At 39.4% G+C, this 19,033-nt stretch overlaps 1 protein-coding gene and 1 long non-coding RNA gene across 19 annotated transcripts in view; both read right to left on the bottom strand.

Annotated features, from left to right (window-relative positions):
* Positions 1 to 19,033, bottom strand: part of LOC111332589 (uncharacterized) — a 279,730-nt gene that overhangs the window by 198,523 nt on the left and 62,174 nt on the right. For 2 of the 18 annotated variants that reach the window (XR_015989647.1, XR_015989645.1), the window contains exons 2-5: positions 1,732 to 1,850; positions 817 to 861; positions 480 to 534; positions 245 to 306 (exon numbers count right to left, since the gene is read on the bottom strand). Coding sequence is in view for 2 of the 18 variants with exons in the window: in XM_088728014.1 (XP_088584140.1) it covers positions 245 to 299; positions 481 to 534; positions 817 to 861; positions 1,732 to 1,850 (273 nt within the window). In the remaining 16 variants the exon portion in view is untranslated. The other 16 variants (XM_088728014.1, XM_088728015.1, XR_015989644.1 and 13 more) reach the window with 15 other exon arrangements.
* On the bottom strand, positions 12,013 to 18,438 carry LOC148726805 (uncharacterized). The gene is made up of 3 exons (XR_015989785.1): positions 14,155 to 18,438; positions 13,642 to 13,727; positions 12,013 to 13,479 (listed from the first exon to the last, which is right to left on the bottom strand). It is a non-coding gene; the product is annotated as an uncharacterized LOC148726805 (long non-coding RNA).

The raw sequence follows: 19,033 nt of genomic DNA on the forward strand, positions 1-19,033 counted from the left end.
AAACTCACTCCTTCAATGCCTTCCCTTGTTTTTTTTTTTTTTATGCAAACTAACCTGTTTGTGAGCACTTTCCATGGATTAATCTTCATTTGTTACAGATTGAAAAATATTGTTTTTAAAATTTAATTCATTTTTGTATGAGCATGACAAATTCAAAATTTTCTGAATACTGTCTTTGGAAAACAATATTTTTTAGAATAAATGTAAGGCTAGTTTACTGTACTGTAACTTGCTAGGTCACTACCTGCTATCCTTTCCTGTTTTGTGTCCATGGCTACTAGTGTCTTTGTTCTTGTATTCTATTTTACTAACAAAGAAAAATATTATACTTGGTTTGAACAACGAGGCTATGATGTCACTATTCCAGCTTCTTACAGATAGGAAAGACTCTAAATTGTTTACAGATGCATGACATTAATTTTGTTGAAGTGATAGCAATACAGAAAAAAAGGAAAATATTACTTTGCAGTTTACACTTAACTTTAGTGATTCTGGGGATTGGAGGGGGCGGTAGAGGCAGATCAGCATCAACATCTGTGATGTAAACAGCAAACTTATAAGTAATTGTCAATTAAAAATAAAAAGATGTCTATTCAGATGACAAACAAAAAACAGTGTGCTATCCAAACACAACTTTGCTGTGCAGACTTAAATAGGAACATTGTGTTGCAAGGAGGCAGCGGTGTCACTATTCCAACTTCTTACAAATATAAAGAGCAATGACTAAAAACTGTTTACAGATGCATGGCATTTTGTGGAATTATAGCAGTATGAAAGAAAAGGAAAATATTATTCTAAATTAAGTTGGCAACTTACCTAAATCTCCTCCTGCAGGGGGAGGGGGAGATGGAGTTTCAGTATCTGCAGTTTAAACAATAAGTTCTGTAACGGTCATTTTTAAGGTATTTTAGTCATGTGGTTGCAGAATATCTCTATCGAGTAGTATATTATTGTTATTGTGCATCTGAAATTTTGTGAACATTTAAATCATAAGCTAAACACACAGTTGTGGTTAAAAGTAATCATTCTTCTGTAAAAGTAGCACTCACCTTCTTGGTTTACAATTCAAATGGCAGTTTTAAGCCTTGAAATAATTTTTCAAGAATAATTTGTGTCGCAAAGTTAACTAATAAACATAAAAAGAAAAAATGCCTCACCAGATGCACCTTTCCCTCTCTACATCTGAAAGAACAAATGCTATTTCACATGATCCTACAATGGATGCAAAAACATGCCCTCACTAATATTATGTCTTTCCTTAAAACTTTCTTTTTTGACAGAACAACATAACATTCCTCTTCCTCATTCCAAGACCAGGTGAATTTGTACACACATTTTTTTCGTGCTCGTTTAACCGCAATCTTTTTTCTAGTACCTATTTTCTTCAGAAGAGGAAAAATATGCACGTGTACACAATTGCATGCATGCACATACTTGTTCGCTTTCCTTTGTTTACATAGTTTGACGTGCCAGTGTTCATTTAATCACAAATAAACCTACAGCTGCCCGAGATATTTTTTATAATAACCTTTACATGGACAAAAATTTTACGTAGACAACAAGCACTAGTAAGACAGATTCTGGAACTGAGATGCTGTCAAGCCTTAGGAACCAAGTTGACAGAGAGTTAGTAGAAGTGACAAGAAGAGGGACAAACTTGGTTCTTAGTTCAAGGGGATATCTTGGCTTGACAAAGCTAAATTTTTCGGGGATCATAAAAGAAATCCAAACCCTTTGTCCAACGGTATTCACAGGTCTGTCTCAGATGATCCTGTTGGACCAAAATCCAGAAGAGAGAACAGCTCCACTGGCACTTTTGTATCAGGGCTGATCGTCTTCCAGGGATGTCACTAATTAAGTCAGATGCAGCAAGTGAATACAGTATTACTCACAGAGGGTGATTATTTCTGAGTGTAACATTGCCATATAATTGGTCAAATTAGAAAATAGTTTGGTAGCTTTATTGAAAAAAATCAATTTCAGAAACAATTTATTCTAAATGTGTGCCAATTCTTGTTATAAAACTGGATAACCCACCCCATGGGTAGCTGAAAATTAGACTACCTACACCATACCAGGAGCCCAAAGGCTCATGACCCACCCCCATCTCTGCTGCAGCCCATCTGTTATACTTTTTGACCAATAATTCTGTTTGAGAAATGGGCACAATGCAGTACGTCATTGAAAAACTGCAGAGAAGAAATGTCACTCAATCAATGTGTAAAACATTATGAGGACAGCTGCAAGCAGTTGTTTCTTAGCCTTGGTAGGTGTTATACTGTGGAAGCATTGCTCGAGTTTTTTGACATGGTTGACTAGAACTGTCAGCCAACTAAGAACAGGCTGCCGCACTACATGTTAGAGGTGGGAAACAACCAGCAGGTCTATAATCATGCACTCCGTGCTAGACAAATTCACAGGTCAATTCCTTCTACAACCTACCCAAGATCCTGTTGAACATGATTCCAGTACTGATGAAGATCCACAATTACTCAATGTGAATTCTTAAGTATTTCTTCCTTCTCCTTACTTCCAGGATGTTGTCAGAGAAGGAAATGGTGCAAGGCTTGCAACTTTGCATAAGAATTTGGTACAACATTTCAAATCATTTCCTGGTTTCAATTCTTCTGCAATTGAAATGCTTATAACTTCACTAAATAACTTTATAATCTTTTTAATTATCTACTGTAAATAACTATCATCTACATATGTAAATGTATGTGACTTTTAAATTTTTTAGTGTCCCCCATTAGCTTATAGCTAAAAACATAGACACTTAAATAAAGTTTTTCATTCCTTTCATTTTCATAAGTGTTGTCCAAAATGAGGTGTTTCTTACTGATGCAGAAGCACATAACTGTGGGTGGGGCATCTACCCCTAATTGGACAGGTGGCCCTGGAAGAAACATTGTGGTTCACCTCCTCCTGGAGAATCCCAACAAAGACTTGAGGAAGCAGATTAAACTTACGGGGACCAACAAAACAAACAAAGCAATTGATCATTCAAGTAGAGTATCAGGAGGAGAAAGACAGATTGTTGAGAACTATGATCATCAGTTCAACAGAGGTGTTCAAGCATATTCTCACAGCCATCAGTCCTAAGTTTCAGATGAAAAGAAAATACTAGCTGACTTAAGAACCCTTAAACTATTTGACACAGTACCAAATCGAAAGCATGTCAGTCATTTCAGGAGATAAGTTCTGAACCCTATTGACTACTCTTGATGAAACTGAACTGGCAAAGAGGCTATCAAGACAGTAGAAAAATCTTTTCAAGGATGCTCCCTTCATTTATGATGTGACGAGGATGAAATTTCACCCCTCTAAGCTACAGTGAACAAGGAAACAAGATTTGCAACTTTCCAAGAGAAAATCTCCATTCTTTTCAGTGTCACCTTTAAGTTCACTCTAGTATAAGAAAATTGCAACTGCATTCATGATTTTTTTGGAATTAGATTTAAACAGTTTTGTTTGGTGAAATTTAATGCATCATTTTCATACACATTACAGGACTTCAGAGCATCTCTAAAAAAACAAGTATGGGCACTTATGCAATGGTGTTTATTTTTGGCCAACTAAAATGTGAAGGTGCATTTAGAGCATAGAACCATGTTCTCAGGTCACATGCATATAAAGTTCACAAAGCAATCATGTGGACAATCAGACATAGTACATAGCACAGAATATTTCATTGTTCTTTTGTGACAAGGTTATTTCCTTACTATTTCTTTTCTTTTACCACTATTTTCTGAGAAAATACTATTTCAAAGAATCAAGTCAGTTGAAACACCTTTCTCCTGCCATCAGAAACCATCTGAGGAAAAACTGAAAATTCTGAAAACCTTATTCATTGTATTTTCTCAACCCTTTAACTGCCAGAGGTGACTAACATGAAACTATACTTTCCATAGAAATATCCAGCTAACAGGTAATGAGAGTACTCAAACTCATTGGGCAGAAGTTGTTCTAATGATCTAACACCAAATTCTCATAACTAATTCACAGGTAAATGTGAAGCAGCCAGAGGGGAGAATTAACAATCAAATCTTGAGAGTTTAAGGGTTGAGGCAATCTTCACAATTACAGCAAGATTTCCAAAAGGAACAACAAAGGTGACCTACAGTTCTGAAATCCACATAGAAAATAACCGTCATTTGCTCGTAAACCAGATTCAATAACGATTTTTGCATTTTAATCAGCATTCTATAACAATTTTGGGCATTCATTCGTCAAACAAATTTAAAGAGAAACATGCACTCTCATTCGCGGTAACCTTCAAGTCATTTACACCATCCTGAAAGTCAATAGAGACCAAAAACAAACAATGTAGTGTAGATAGCGTTCATTTACATTTTTATCACACTGTTTGAAATTCAATAGCATTCTTAGACAGCATTAGTATGAATAAGACAATCATTTATGCGCTTGTACAAAGAATTGAGCGTTTTTTATCATCAATATTCACACATCGAACTTCAATTGAAAAACACTTGCTCTAAAATAACTTTGTTTCGAATTTCAGTTTACCTTTCAAAAACCTCTCTATTCAAACATTTTAGCAGATAGGTCTGCATAAAGCGGTATCATTGCGTACTTTTAGCCGCGGTCACAGTGTCGATGTGACAGTGCAGAGCAGTATTTTCTTGTAATGAACAGCAAAAGGTGTATATGACATCTACGAAGGTACCTGTCAACAAGAAGTTCTTATGGAAATTGTTAGAATCTGTAAAAACATTTTGAAAAAAAAGAACCGCCAATAAAAAGGGATTGTTCATCTCTTATATAAGTGTTTTATTTTCTGTTGTAGTTTCATTTGAATTTTCTACGACGAGATCTAGAGATGTGTTCAATTCCATCGTACCCACCAGATTCGTCAGACTCTCATTCGTTGTCCACTCTGTTGTAAAGAGATAGTTACATCTGAACTGAAAAAACCCCAACGATGTCATCATGGAAAGTGTCACGTCTGTCGCGAAAGGGTGCATTTGTTGGAATATCAATGCTTCATACAGCAGAATAAAGGCTGATAGTTTCTAAAGAAACTGTTTGGGGCTGCGTCGGTGGGGGTAACGAAATAATTTGAATATAATAGCAGAATATACAGCAGAATATACAGCAGATCGATCCTAAAGATGGTGAGAAAAAGAAAAAGAATAAGAAGCAGCTCCTGAAGCATCTAAAAATGAAACAAAGAGCCTCTGCCTATGTGGAACCACCCGTATTTGTCTACGCTGACTTTGAAGCCATGCTCTCGGCCAATAAGACCCTCGTTCCCATTCTGGTATGTGCTCTCACCTCTCTCGCTGAGACTATCTTTTGTTTTTACGGTTCTGAATGCACATCCGAGTTATTAGCGTTTCTCACCGACTTGGTCGTAAACGAATTTGGCGAGGAACGTAAAGTGTATTGCATCTTTCACAATTTAAAAGGGCACGATGCCGTCTTCTTGCAACATCAACTTCTCCAAGAAGACAGACGTATGGAAGATATGGTCTATGTGGGTATCAAGGTCCTTTCCGTTCGTGTGGGGGGTATCACGTTTAAAGATCCTTTTTGTTTCTTGCTCATGTCTCTGTCTGCATTTACCTCCACCTTTGGTATTTCTGAATTGAAAAAAAGAAGAGATGTCTGTTTCGAAGAAAACGGAATTTGAAACGTGGCACGCGTCTCAAGAAGGAGTAGTATTTCATCTCAAAGAAGATTTAGTGGCGCACTGGAAATCGGACGTGCCCCTTCTCAAAGCCGGCTGTGAGAAATTTGTCACCGAATTTCGAGTGATTGCAGGTTTTGACCCTTTTGAAAAATGTATCACGATTCCTTCTGCCTGCAGTCGTTATTGGCGAAAATTTCATCTATCTTCGAAGTGTATGGCAGTAGAACCCCCTCGGGGATGGAATGGTGCCCAATCAATCATTCGAGAGTCGCCTTAGAATAGTTGCTTTGGAACGAACAGAAACTCTTCTTCTACACCACTTATTCGAGACGTACGTAATGGGGAAGAATAGAGAATTGCAGACACACCTTTTGCCTATCACGTAGATGGTTTGGATCGTACCACCCGCACCGTCTAAGAATTCCAGGAGTGTCTGTATCATGGGTGTCGTCAATGCTTTTCCGACCGAACCCGATACTCCTTTGCCCCCTCCCGACCATACCATGGAAACCTTGTATCAGGCCACTCTGCAAAAGACCAAGTCTCTAAGAGCTATGGGATATACCGTTGTTGAAATGTGGGAATGTGAGTGGAAATCAAAGGTATGTGCCTCACCCGAGATTCAAGCGTTTCTTTCTTCTCTTTACATGGTACTACCTCTCAATCCTCGTGATGCATTTTTTTGGGAGACGTACTGGTGCTGCTTCACTTTGTTACAAAGCGGCCGAACCCAAGGGGAAGAAGTACGTGACGTGGACGTCACGTCCGAATACCCTTGGTTGAAGAAGTATGGTATGTACCCAGTCGGACATCCCACCGTTCTCTTTGAACCCAAGGATCACGTTTCCTCTTTGTCGGACCTGTGTGGAGGAAGAGGGTGTGAAATCCATGTTGGAGAAAAACATGTGCTGATCTCACATGGAGATGCAACGCATGTTGTGTGGTACGTGGTGTACTCCAGAAATCTCGAAAGCCCTTGATGTGGGATATCGCATCTTACGCATTCACGAAGTTTATCATTTTCCCGAGGATCAGAGGGTCAAGGGCCTGTTTGCCGCTTATGTCAACACCTGGTTGAAAATCAAGCAGGAAAGTGGTAGGTTTCCAGCACGGACTTGGGATGAAGAGGATCAACTCAATATGCTTCATAAGAGATCCGAGTACGTGGACAAGTACCAAGAACGCGAAGTGATTGCGCTCGACCCTACGCTCATTGCTAAGAATCCTGGACGTAAGATGACGGCGAAACTCAAGTTGAATTCGTTCTAGGGAAAGTTTGAGGAACGCATGAACAAGTGTAAAGTCACTCAACTCACGCAAGCTCACGAGTTGTTTGCGCTCCTCAATAATCCGCTCGTTGACATCCTTGCCTTACGCATCTTGAATACCGATCTCTTAGAAGTATCCTGAATTAGTGTCGGGGGGTGCTAAAAGTTATGGCTACGTGACTAAAAAGGGTAAGACCGTCTGCAAAATACGTGGGTCTTCTCTTAACGTCCGCAGTGCTCCTCAATTGAATTACAAGATCATAAAACACAATATCTTGTAAGAAATCTTTCATCCTTTGGACGAGAGACACGAAACCCTCCTAGTCAACTCCACACACTTTGTGAGAGATCCCGCACAGAAACACATACACACCAAAAAAGACTAAGAACTACGGACTCGTCTTCGACAAATGCGTATTGGATCAAAGGACCTTTAAATCGTACCCTTACGGTTACAGACGTTTTGAATTCAATGAACAAGACTTGATGAACATAGAATCACTTTTATTGTAAAAAAATAGCAAACATGTGTTTTTTTTAAATGTAATAAAAAATATCTGATTACATGATACAATATGGCAACGAGAAAAACAAGAATAAATTAGTGGAATGAAAAGCGTTCATTGATCCCTGTGGGATTTAGACTGCCGGTTTGAAAGATGAGCTTTTGTTCAAGATTTTTACGGCATTCCCTGCTACCTAAGTTTAAGGAAAGACCGCAGATTGCCATATGTTGCTTAGAATGATTGGGTAAATTAAAATGCCTAGCGACTGGTTTCGATGTGTCCTTGTCATTCCTTTCCACGTCTCGAAGGTGTTCTCGGAATCGGTCACCTAGTCTTCTGCCTGTTTCGCCGATGTATATCTTTTTGCAATAAGTGCAAGTTGTGCAATAGATTACATTGGCGGAGGTGCACGTGAAGTGATCGTTGATCTTAATGGATCGTTTAGGTCCCGATACTTTATCAGTGTTGTGAATAAAAGGACACGTTTTGCATCGTGCACGAGCGCATTTAAAAGTGCCTGGTTGGTCATTAGTCTGAAAAGGCTAAAGACCAAGCACTAATTTATTCTTGTTTTTCTCGTTGCCATGTTCCCACCAATAACGTAGCTCCAATTTCTGCCTTTAAAAGCACACACAACCCACAATTCCTCTATTCGCTCCGACGAAGGGCTAACGCTCGAAACGTCAGCTTTTGTAATCGTTACGGTGGCCAATTTACCATCTCAACTTTGTTGATATATCCAAATATTAACATAGGTAGTACCTCGACGTACTTCAAAGTATTGGCAGCAGTGAAATACCTATACAATTTAAATTTTATTGTCCCATTAAAACGTTCTACGATGCTGGCTTTGGCATCTCCGTGCGTGGAAGAGTGACGAATGTTCTGTTTCAAAAGATCTAAAAAGACTTAATTCCTTTCCCTCGTCCGTCTGTAACTCTGAGGTGTGCGTTCTTTGGCTTGTTTGAGTATCTTGACAAAGACTTCACTCACATCTTTTCCCGTCTGCTTTTTGATAGGCTTAGCCTAGGCGAATTTGGAAAAAGCATTGATGACGACTAGAATGTACTGGCTGGATGAGTCTTAAAATTGGCTCAGGTCCAGATTAGAGGTAACAAGAACCTCATACCTTGAATTAAGTACGTCGAAGGTTTGACGGCTGCGGGCTAGGCCAAAGGCTAAAAATTAGTTTAAAATGTTTTGTAGTTTAGTGTTTTGTAGTTTTTGTACCCTAAAGTGCTTTTATTTTGTCTTAAAAGTGTCCGATAGATTGGTGACGAATTAGCGAGTGGTGACATAGAAAACCGAATGTGAATACTCTCAGTTGGCACCTACAAATCCCTTACGTCTCTTGTAATTTTGCATCACTCGGCAGCGTTTAAATACTCTTCAAATAATGTTCGATAGCGATGTATACCTAGCCTCAGCAAGCTCTACCGAGAGTTGTATTACATCGTATGCAAGTAGCAACAAAGAAATGGAACTTGCAGGTACGGTTGAGACCTACGAAGGAAAACCGCGTGAATCAAACGAAGATTTCGACGAAGACTGACTAAGACGCTTTCTCGTCTGCGGTGCCAGGTCAAGATTAGAACAAAAATCTCCTGTTACATTTGTGTTTGTTTTCTGTGGCAAAATCCGTTGGGTAACTGTGTTCGTTTCTGTCGCCATAACATATTATTCCTTCTCACTAAGAGCAGTGAAGGTTCCTCTTGGTTAGCGCTGGTTTGAGCAAACAAAAAGCTAACTTTTGAGGGCAGCATCGAGAGAATCTTCTGTATTACGAAGCGCGATGACCCTTCCCCGAGAAGTCATCGACCACTTTTACTGCAAGTTGCTCCATTCATCCGAGATTGCAGACAGAGGCTATCGTCGTCGAGTCGGTCAAACGAGTGAGGTTATAGTCCTCTGATTCAAGTTAATCTCCTATGGGAATTTTAATAGTGAAAAACTTCCTTCATTTAAGTGTAGAGCGTAGCCACATGACCCATTTCGCCCACTGGCAAATAGCTGACATCAGTGTTGTAAATTAACATTGCGTATAATGCCTCGATTTTCACACCACTTGGATTCGCTACCATCTAATTTGTTAATAATTGTGTTTCACAACTGATCTCGTTGCACTGCTGTTATCACAATGACATTGCTATTGTTGCTACCTTTAGATACTTGAGGGCAGGGGATTGATGGCTCGTGAAGTGGATTTTCGTAAATCTAGGTTGGGAGAATACTCGCCTCTTCGAATTTTTTTTCAGGCCAGGATCCGCAAGAGGTTTCGCACTGTTCACGTGACAGGATGTTAGTGAGCTTAGGAAAGAGCTCGACCTCTTTTACAAATGACATATTTTCTGTTATTGAATTTTTATGGAAACTACAATTGGTAGGATTTTCAAATGGCAAGAAAAGTGCAAATGCATGAATGAGGAGACAGGGAGTATGAGTACACCTCAAGCGCGTGAAGTAAACAACGACAAGAACCTCACCATTCTTCAGACGAAAAGAATGTGGAGCAATCGTGTCCGGCGTTGAAACAGGCCCTTTAATCAGCATTATTTTTAGCTGAATTCATTGGCGGTCTTCCCTTGATTTGACCAGTGGTGTGTGTTAGTAACAGCCATCTTCGAATCCGGAACGGAGCAGAAGGCCGAAGGCTTTAGAGAGCAAAATATCCTTAAAGTCGACGATCAAACAGGTCCATTTTGTCCATACAGCCACATACTTTGGAAAGTAGTATATAGAAATACCCTGTGTGTGTGTGTGTGTGTGTGTGTGTGTGTGTGTGTGTGTGTGTGTATTATTCTTGAAGCTAACATCATTTGTCACTCTTGCCTCGCAATACGTTTGGTCCCTTCTTAATTTCTCCTTTCTCCACCATAGTTGCCGACGTGTCTTCACAGTTTTCTACGTCATAGCTTTGTAGCATGATCATTTCGGCCGAGCGATAAATTAGACACCTTTTTGGTCGCCAAATCGTATTATAACATAGCGCGCGCGCTAGTCCAATCTAATTCCTATTGCGTCAACATGAACAAAATCTTTATGTACGCACGGCCGTGCGCAATAAAATGAGGTGTGCAGTTTCAAAATAGCTGCAAAATTTCTATCGTGTGAGTTCCTTAAGTTAAAGTTTCGGAAAGCGATATTGGTAAATCGAAGACCAACAAAACTTTTCTTTGGCTTTCGACCTTCCCGCAAGTAGTCAAGCTAACAAGTACTACGAAAACGAAACACAACAGGCCCGTTTCCCGAATTTATCGGAACAGGAGCTGGAGAAAATTTTAGCAGAAAGACATTCAGCAAGAACTAAGAAGACTACAAATTGGTCTGTGGCGACTTTTAAAGGTAAACGTCTCTGTTGATCTATCCTGTAATCAAGTTTAATGTCTTTGCGTGGGGCATGGTTGCCCATTTTGCCCGAGCCAGAGGCTCATATAATCGCAAGACAACAACCCACCCATCCCACCCCAAGGGAGGACATCTATCACACAGTAATCTCGTGCGTGGGAAATTAACGTGCCCTACCCCTAATCCTGCAGGAGACGGGACCTCTATTTATTCGTCCCTGTCCGAGAAGACTAGAATATGTAAACCACATCTTGATGTTATAGAAAGACAGCATATTCTTCTCAATTATTTTAAAACCTTAAGTGTTGGTCCGGCCGGGGCTCGAACCCTCGACCTCCCGCATATCAGTCCAGCGCTCTATCAATTGAACTAACCGGGAGGCGGTTGATGAGGTTTTTTTGGTTACATTTGTTAACTCTATACCCAAAACCATTTAATTACAAAATCAACACAACAATCGGAGACGCCAACATTTTCGGGCAACTTTCATTTCAAAAAACATTACAAAAACGTCATTCAGCGCCCGAATTGTTTTCGTATGTTATAAAAGAATTGTTTCATGCTTTTAGCCGTGCGTATCTCGAGTTATGGATGCACTTGGGAAGTTTGGAGAGCACTCAAGAGGCTAGGGTTGCTCGAGGCGGAGCCGAGAGCAGCTCTTACGCTTCTCTCGTCCTTTCCAAACTCCCCGCGTGCATCCATAACTCGATAAACGCACGCTAAGCATGAAAAAATTCTTAATTATTACATAGCTAGCAGAGCCGCGCAATCAAATTCAGTATACGTAAGCGTGCTCAAAATCCCGATAGTGCACGCTGATAGCGTGAGCAAATCGCTTCGCCAGAAATTTTTTTTTTCCGCGAGCGGCCATGAGTAGCGCGGGGAAAAATAATTTATTTCGCGACAATAATGGATACAAACAGAGACTCGGCCCACCAGTCCCAAAACGAAGACAATTTTCCTCCTTTTCCCATGGGCTAGAGTTCTTAAATGAGGCAGAAAAAGAGAAAAAAACGGAAATGGAGACTCGGCATCAGTGCCGTCACGATTCGCTTCACTGTCTGTTGGATTTGATGCACAATTCCACCGGCTATGTTATAAAACAATTGGTTCATACTTTTAGCTGTGCACTATAGAGTTATGGAACACGTGGGAAGTTTGGAGGGCACGAGAGAAGCTAGAGTTACCATCGGCTATTGCCTCGGGTAACTCTTACGCTTCTTTCATGCTCTCTAAACTTCCCACGTGCTCCATAACTCGATAGTGCACGGTAAAGCATGAACCAATTGTTAACTTTCAATGCATAAAAAAATGGTCAAAGAGAACTCGCTAGGCGCTTAGGTCTATCATCTCAGACTTAGAATACAAATATCAACCAGAAGGCGCAAAAAAAAAAAAAAAAAAAAAAAAGAAAAATTCGTGTCATAAGCACTTTAAAGAGTTTGAAACTAAAGAAAATTTGTTTTTTAATGATTATGTTCATTTTAATCACAAGAGCACATCTGTGGAATCTCCTTTTTATTTTGTCATTTGCAATTCTCAAAACTATGATATACGTTTATTTTTTGTGGTTCCCTTACTTATTCAGAAAATATGCTTAACATTGACTTTCTCAATGGTTTCGTCGTGGTGGTGCTTTTCTGTTGTTGTCTTTTGATATGGCGGGTTCGAAGGAAATGTAAAAATGGAAGCAAAGGTGAGTGGAATTTGTCTGTGTCTGTAAACAAGTGCTTCTGTTTACTTTCCTGCAAAGTGCAACTATCGAATGGTGCATAAATTCCTCAGTTAGAGTCGCATTGGTCTGTAATCTCAGTTTAAAGCAGCTTCAGAGGAAAAAAAATTAAGTACGGCAAGGTGTAAGAAGTGATGATTAAGTTATCATCTTAAGTTAGTTGTGGTTCATCTATCTGAGGTGTTTTTCTAACTTTTCAGTGACACTGGTTGTTGAGTGACGATACGTACCAGCCAAGGTTAACTTTAAGTTTGTTGCTTATGATTAACGACCTACTTAGTTGGTCCCCCCTTTGTGGGTAAACCGTGATTATCTATACGGACTAAGCCTTTTAATTTTGGACTGCATTTGGACTGCTTTTAGGAATAGAAAACTTCATAATTATTTGTCGATTGTTGACAGGTTGTTCACGTTAAACAAATCATGTTTAGTTAACTTGTTATCTCCAATGCGAGTTATCCCAATTCATACCGCCAACCTTTTTCGTCTCTTTAACCTTATAGTTCTTTGTCGGTATTTAATTCATGTTTGACGGTTCTTTTCCTTTCTTTTTTACGACAATAAACTGTTTTTCCCGGTGACGTTCAACCACTGTAAGTGCTTCTTTAATTTGTTTTTTTTCAGCGTCAGGTGTTTTCATCTTGATAAATTTTAGCTTCCGTAGTCATAAACTGCATTTCGGTTCCTTCTGTTTAACGTTTAGAGCGTCCAACTTCAAGTAGACATGATGATTTTCTTAGTTTGGGTGATTCGTGAAAATAACGCAATTGAAATACCCCACAATTTTAAGGGTGCTCATCTGCACTGATACACACTCCTGTTTCGGTTCCAGTAATCACAGCACCTTGTCAGACGGTAAACCATGTGATTATGTCATGTGATTATGTCATGTCAGAACTTCAGCCTCCAGTAGACCTTCACGATGAACAAGAAATGGAAGCAGTGCCTACATATCATGGCTGTTGTAGACAATTCCTGAAAGAAAGACAAAAAGAAAAATAAGGAAGCTGCTGAGCAGAAGCCTGGTGACGATCAGTATGCTGTGGTGGACAAGTCTAAGAAGAGAAAGAAAAAATGAAGCCGATAACACCCATGCTGAGGTCGAGATGTCAAAGAAATCAAAAAAGGTTTGCCCACCATTGTTCTTGCTTTAGCTGTAGTTTGGCTAATTTGGCTAATTCACCAACCAACACATTACCGGCTGCTAGGTCTCGGTGGATGATCTAATCACAGAAAATGATAATCAATCAAAGATGATGATTCCTGTCTCAAGTGAATCAATCTTTGTTATGTAATACCATTTAAGAAGTTGTAAAATGGAAAAATGCACAGGATTCACCCGACTAAAAAAGTAGTCAGGATTGCGATGATTCAAACGAAAAGAACAAAATTAAGTGACATTGAAATAATTGCAAATGAATACTTATTTTCTGAGATAATTCCCTGCTTCGGTAAAGATCAAGAATTGTCCAATTAAGTCAATTCATGCGAAACATGTCCTATCACAATGAGTCTAAAGCCATGAACCGAAAGACTGAAGACACCAAAGTTACAGTGAAAAAAAAATACTGAATTATAAACTAAGATATTTGCATTGAACACCGAGACTGGATTACTTTTTCGGTAGTTTGTTTTGCAGTTAAAACTTACAGATTTTGTGGACAACTAACTCATTTCATCAGTGATTTGCCAAGAACACTTCATAAGCTGCTGTGACGTCAGATTTGTCTGTGGTTTGCTATCAGGGTCTTTGAAGTAAGTGTCTTTTAATCCACGGCTTTTTCTCAGGGTAACCTGGCATATCTCCAAAAGGTACATACTTAATCAACACCAGCAATACCCATGGAAAAAAGGAGAAAAGAAGCACTGGTACTTAATTAGCAGGGATATTCCAATAATGCTCAGTAAAAGGTATTTGTGTAAGAAAACTACAGAATGAGAGGAAACAAGTCCATTTTTCATTACCTCATTTACGTATTACAGAAAAATCTCTCATCAACAGTTAAAGAAAACAACTCACCAGATTCCGTAACACATCCCGGAGGCGGATGACGTGGGGATGTGGTTTTAGTTGCTTCATTGAGTACAGTTCATTTATAAAATCCCTGTTGTCCGATTCCGAAGCGTCATCTAAAGGTAAATTTCTACACTAATCAGCTACGTAAATTGCCCAGTGAGAAGTCTCTTCACTAATTTTGACTTTCACAGAACTTGTAGTAAACATTGGGACTTTCAGTCATTGTGTGCTATCAAGAATGTCTTGCCTACAGCAAAAGCGAAAAACGTAAAAGAGCGCAAACTAGCGTCAAGTTTAGTTTGGTACAAGTTTGTTAAAATTAAAGGAAGGCAAGAGGATCTCAGCGAGGGGTAGCTTTGACGACTGACGATTAATTTTTCCGATTTTGGCGGCTAAGGTTTGAATTTTAGTCTTTGACGGCTGACTGTTTAATTTTAGGTAATCAGAAAGACTTTCCTCGATGATTTAAGTAATTTAAAATAAGCTTTTAACTATTTTGAGGCCTATCAAGTCTTTCTTTGACGTAGTGGAGTGAGGCGTACTTCTAAGACCTCTAACAATGATTTATGATTAGTTTTTAAAAAAAACCTTACTTCTCACTTTTACAAGTGCAAACCACATGAGCAGAATTTTGTTACAGACCTGACTCCTGGGTTTTTCAAAGCGGATTTCTGCTGCTATTCTATTTGGCAAACAAGAACACCATATTTAAGAACGCCTTTTCATCGCGGCAAATCGTTGACATTTCACTCAGTATTAACACTTTTTCTGAGGTGTTGGCCCACATCCCAATGAAATGGCCAAAACTCTGCAAAGTCGACTCTATTTAGGGCCTGTTTACATGATGTTAGAGGACCCAAGGTAGTTGAGGTAACCCGCCTTGCTGCGGTCGGAATTAAAATAGCCCGCGTTTACAAACAATCTAGGCAAACCTGTAACCCTGAGGCAGGTTTGTTGTACCAAAATAAAATGTACGGTACAAGAGTACCCTCAATGATTTTTAACTGCGGTGGGAAGAAGCGTTGAGGTAAATTCATAAAGGATGTTTTGCTGAGGATTTAATTAATTTACCGACCAGATCTTGTAGCGGAAAGTTTAGTTATAGGATATCCTCGTAACTCTTCATCTTCTTTTTCCCTGAATTCACTTTCCAAGTCGCTTTCGTACTCATCAACCTGTGTGGGTTCAAGTCCAACGCTGGTTTGGAATTGTGGTATACTTGTGTCGCTGACAAAGGTTATAATCAGTTGGAAAAAAAACTCTCTTGTAGCCATAGAATTACGAGATTCATCCTCTCCAAGTCATCACGCAAAAGGATCTTTCCACATATAGGTTTGAGCTGTGGGTAAACAGCTGGAAGTGCGTCTACGTTGTCTTTTGTGATCTCTACTCTGATAGCCCTCTGTCTCACTGCTCTCTATCTACTCTTTCAAGACAAAGAAGAGATCTGAAACGCTGTAGTAGGAAAGAATAAAAAGAGAGAAGAGTCCAGAGTCCCAGTACTTCTCGTTAAAAGCCAAGCGAGTGGTAAAACCTCAAACAAATTTTGGTGGAGGACCCTAAAAATTTTTAGGGGTGATGAGTCCGCGGATGCTCATGAGTTCATTAGGAACTATAATCAATCAATCAATCAATCAATCAATCAATCAATACTTTATTTACCCACGTAGCCTCAAGGAGCTCATAGAGCTCGTTCAAAATAGGTATACGTGCTTGTGAGATTAAGAATCTAAAAAAACTTATTACATACTGTCAAGACCTAATTGATTAGAAATTGAAATAACTAACAATTAATATTAAAATTTAAGTTTGTACAGTAAAATTCAAAGTCACTTAAATACAGGTATAAAATGATGAAGATTAAAATTTAAGTTTGTACAATGAAATTGAGAGTCACTTAAATACAAGTATAAAATGGAGAAGCAGCTAAAGTTTCAATGTTCTCAATAGCTTCTTAAAAAGGTTGATATTATTGGCCAGTTTTACACTTGTAGGTTATCCATTCCACAGCTGCGCACAGATATAAGTGAAAGAGTTTTTCATAAAATTTAAATTAAATTTAGTGCGTACAAATTAATGCCGGTTCCTCTCAGATTGTACATAGTTTCCTTAAAAATAAAAAAATCTCTGATATATTTGGGACCGTCGTTATGCAAACATTTATATAACAGAATAAGGGATTGTTGTTTCCTTCTCTGGTCTAACGTTTCCATACTCAAGATTCGCAGCAATTCATCATAAAGGGTAGACTTGCGATAACCTAGCAGTGATCTAAGAATATAATAGTTGGCATCTTCTAGCTGATTCGCTTGCTCTTTCCCCAATCCAAGACAGAGTGGGCAACAGTATTCAAAATGAGGGAGAATGAAAGTTTTATAGAGCCTTAACATAACATTGCCAGGGACAAAACGCCTGATTCTCCTAAGTGCGCCACTTTTAGCGTATACCTTTTGAAGCTGTTTAGTAATGTGATCCTTGAAAGATAGCATGCTATCAAGTTCAACGCCAAGTATTTTGATAGATGGCTGTGTCTCAATGACAGAGCTATGTATGGCCAGGTCGTAACTGTACCTACAGGGACCAATGGGTACTGCTTGCGTCTTTGTGTTGTTGATCACCAGATGATTCTCTCGAAACCACGATGATAACCTCTCAAGACCATTATTCACTACAAATTCGAGAACCATGGGCGAGACGTCTGAGGCATACATAGTTGTGTCGTCGGCGTATAACCTCAGAGATACATCCGGTATGGTGTACTTCAAGTCATTCATATAAATGTTAAACACCAGCATTCCATGGGGGACGCCCACCATTACTTCTGAGTAGCTGGAGCAAACACCGGACAACTTAACTCGTTGTCTTCGCCCCCAACAAATAGGAAGAAATCAAGTTTAATGCAGACGGAGAGGAGCCATACGCTTTTAAATTTAGCCAATAGGAGGTTATGGTTTATAGAATCAAATGCTTTGGAAAGGTCTTCTGCCACGGCTATGACTGCCTCCCTTTTGTCAAGGCTTTGCCTCCAGTCCTCAGTCATCATCAAGAGTGCGGTTCAACAAGAGCGTTTCTTCAAGAACCCAGATAGATTCGGAGAAAGATGTTCATGGAAAGCGCCGTACAGCTGGTCAAACATAACCTTCTCGTGCACTTGAGAAATGGCGGTAAGAATGGAAACAGGACGATAATTTTCTTTGCGTGTATCCCCATCTTTTTTAAATACCAGTGTCAAGTTCCCACTCTTCCATTCGGTTAACCATGATTGGTTCATAATCAGATAGTTGATCAGCTGTGTTATCTCCTACGCTAGGATGGGAGCAGCGGGCCTTAAGAGACGCGGTGAAATTCCATCTACGCCAACAGCCTTCCGCGGATTTAGATTGTCCAAGATTTGACGAACATAGCCGCAGCTCACAGGCTGGAAGACAAACTGATCTAGCAGCCTTTTTGCTAGCGATTAGATTTACACTTGGATGATCGTTGAAGTCATTTTCACGGTGATTTGTTGAAACTACATTGGCGAAATAGCTATTAAATATTTCCACTACCTGCCTGGGTTCCGTCGTGACCACACCGTTCTCAACAAGAGTTATGTTACTTAGTTTATTTATGCCAGAGTTAGGAAGAAGAGGCTTCATTTTCTTCAACAATTCACCAGAATGTTTTGCCCCCGATGCCGTGTCGTAACAAAATTTACTTATTCCTTTGCGCTTAAGTGAAGTTACTTTATTAGGCTGTTGCTTATAAGCAATCCATGTATTGTCCTTTGGGTTTTTTCTGTACCTTTTGAAAAGCCTGTTTCGCAGAGCAATTTCACGTTGGATTTGAGGTGTGATCCAAGGACGCTGATTACCGCGCACCCATTTTTTCTTAAAGTGCACCTAAACCCAAAACTTTTGTTCGCTTAACGAAATAAGCTTACTTTTTGGAGTATTTCTGTGCAAACATTTTTTAATTTGCTTAAATCTTTAATTTTCTGTGCCTAGTCAAAAAACGGAAAATCGGCCGCCATCTTGCCCCACGACCGAGTTTAAAGAGGAATGGCTCTAGCGGATAATGTGACGTCAAATCGAGAACACGAAAGTCTGCATTTCACAGATTTTCACTTGTTTGGGAAGGTTGTCGTGGATATTATCCGAAATATGCTGACTGGGTGTGTTGTATGAGGAAGGTATGAAGCGCGATACACTCTTGCAAATTTCGCACCTTGCTACATCCTCCTATAACACACTTAGCCGGCATATTTTCGGACAATATCGACTACAACCTTCCCAAACAAGTGAAAATGTGTGAAATGCAGACTTTCGTGTTCTCGATTTGACGTCACATTATCCGCTAGAGCCATTCCTCTTTAAACTCGGTCGTGGGGCAAGATGGCGGCCGATTTTCCGTATTTTGACTGGGCACAGAAAATTGAAGAGTTGAGCAAATAAAAAAAAAATTTGCACAGAAATACTCAAAAAATACGCTTATTTCGTTAAGCGAAAAAACATTTTTGGGTTTAGGTGCACT

Source organism: Stylophora pistillata, chromosome 7 (assembly GCF_964205215.1).
Source record: "Stylophora pistillata chromosome 7, jaStyPist1.2, whole genome shotgun sequence".
Taxonomy (NCBI): Eukaryota; Metazoa; Cnidaria; class Anthozoa; order Scleractinia; family Pocilloporidae; genus Stylophora; species Stylophora pistillata.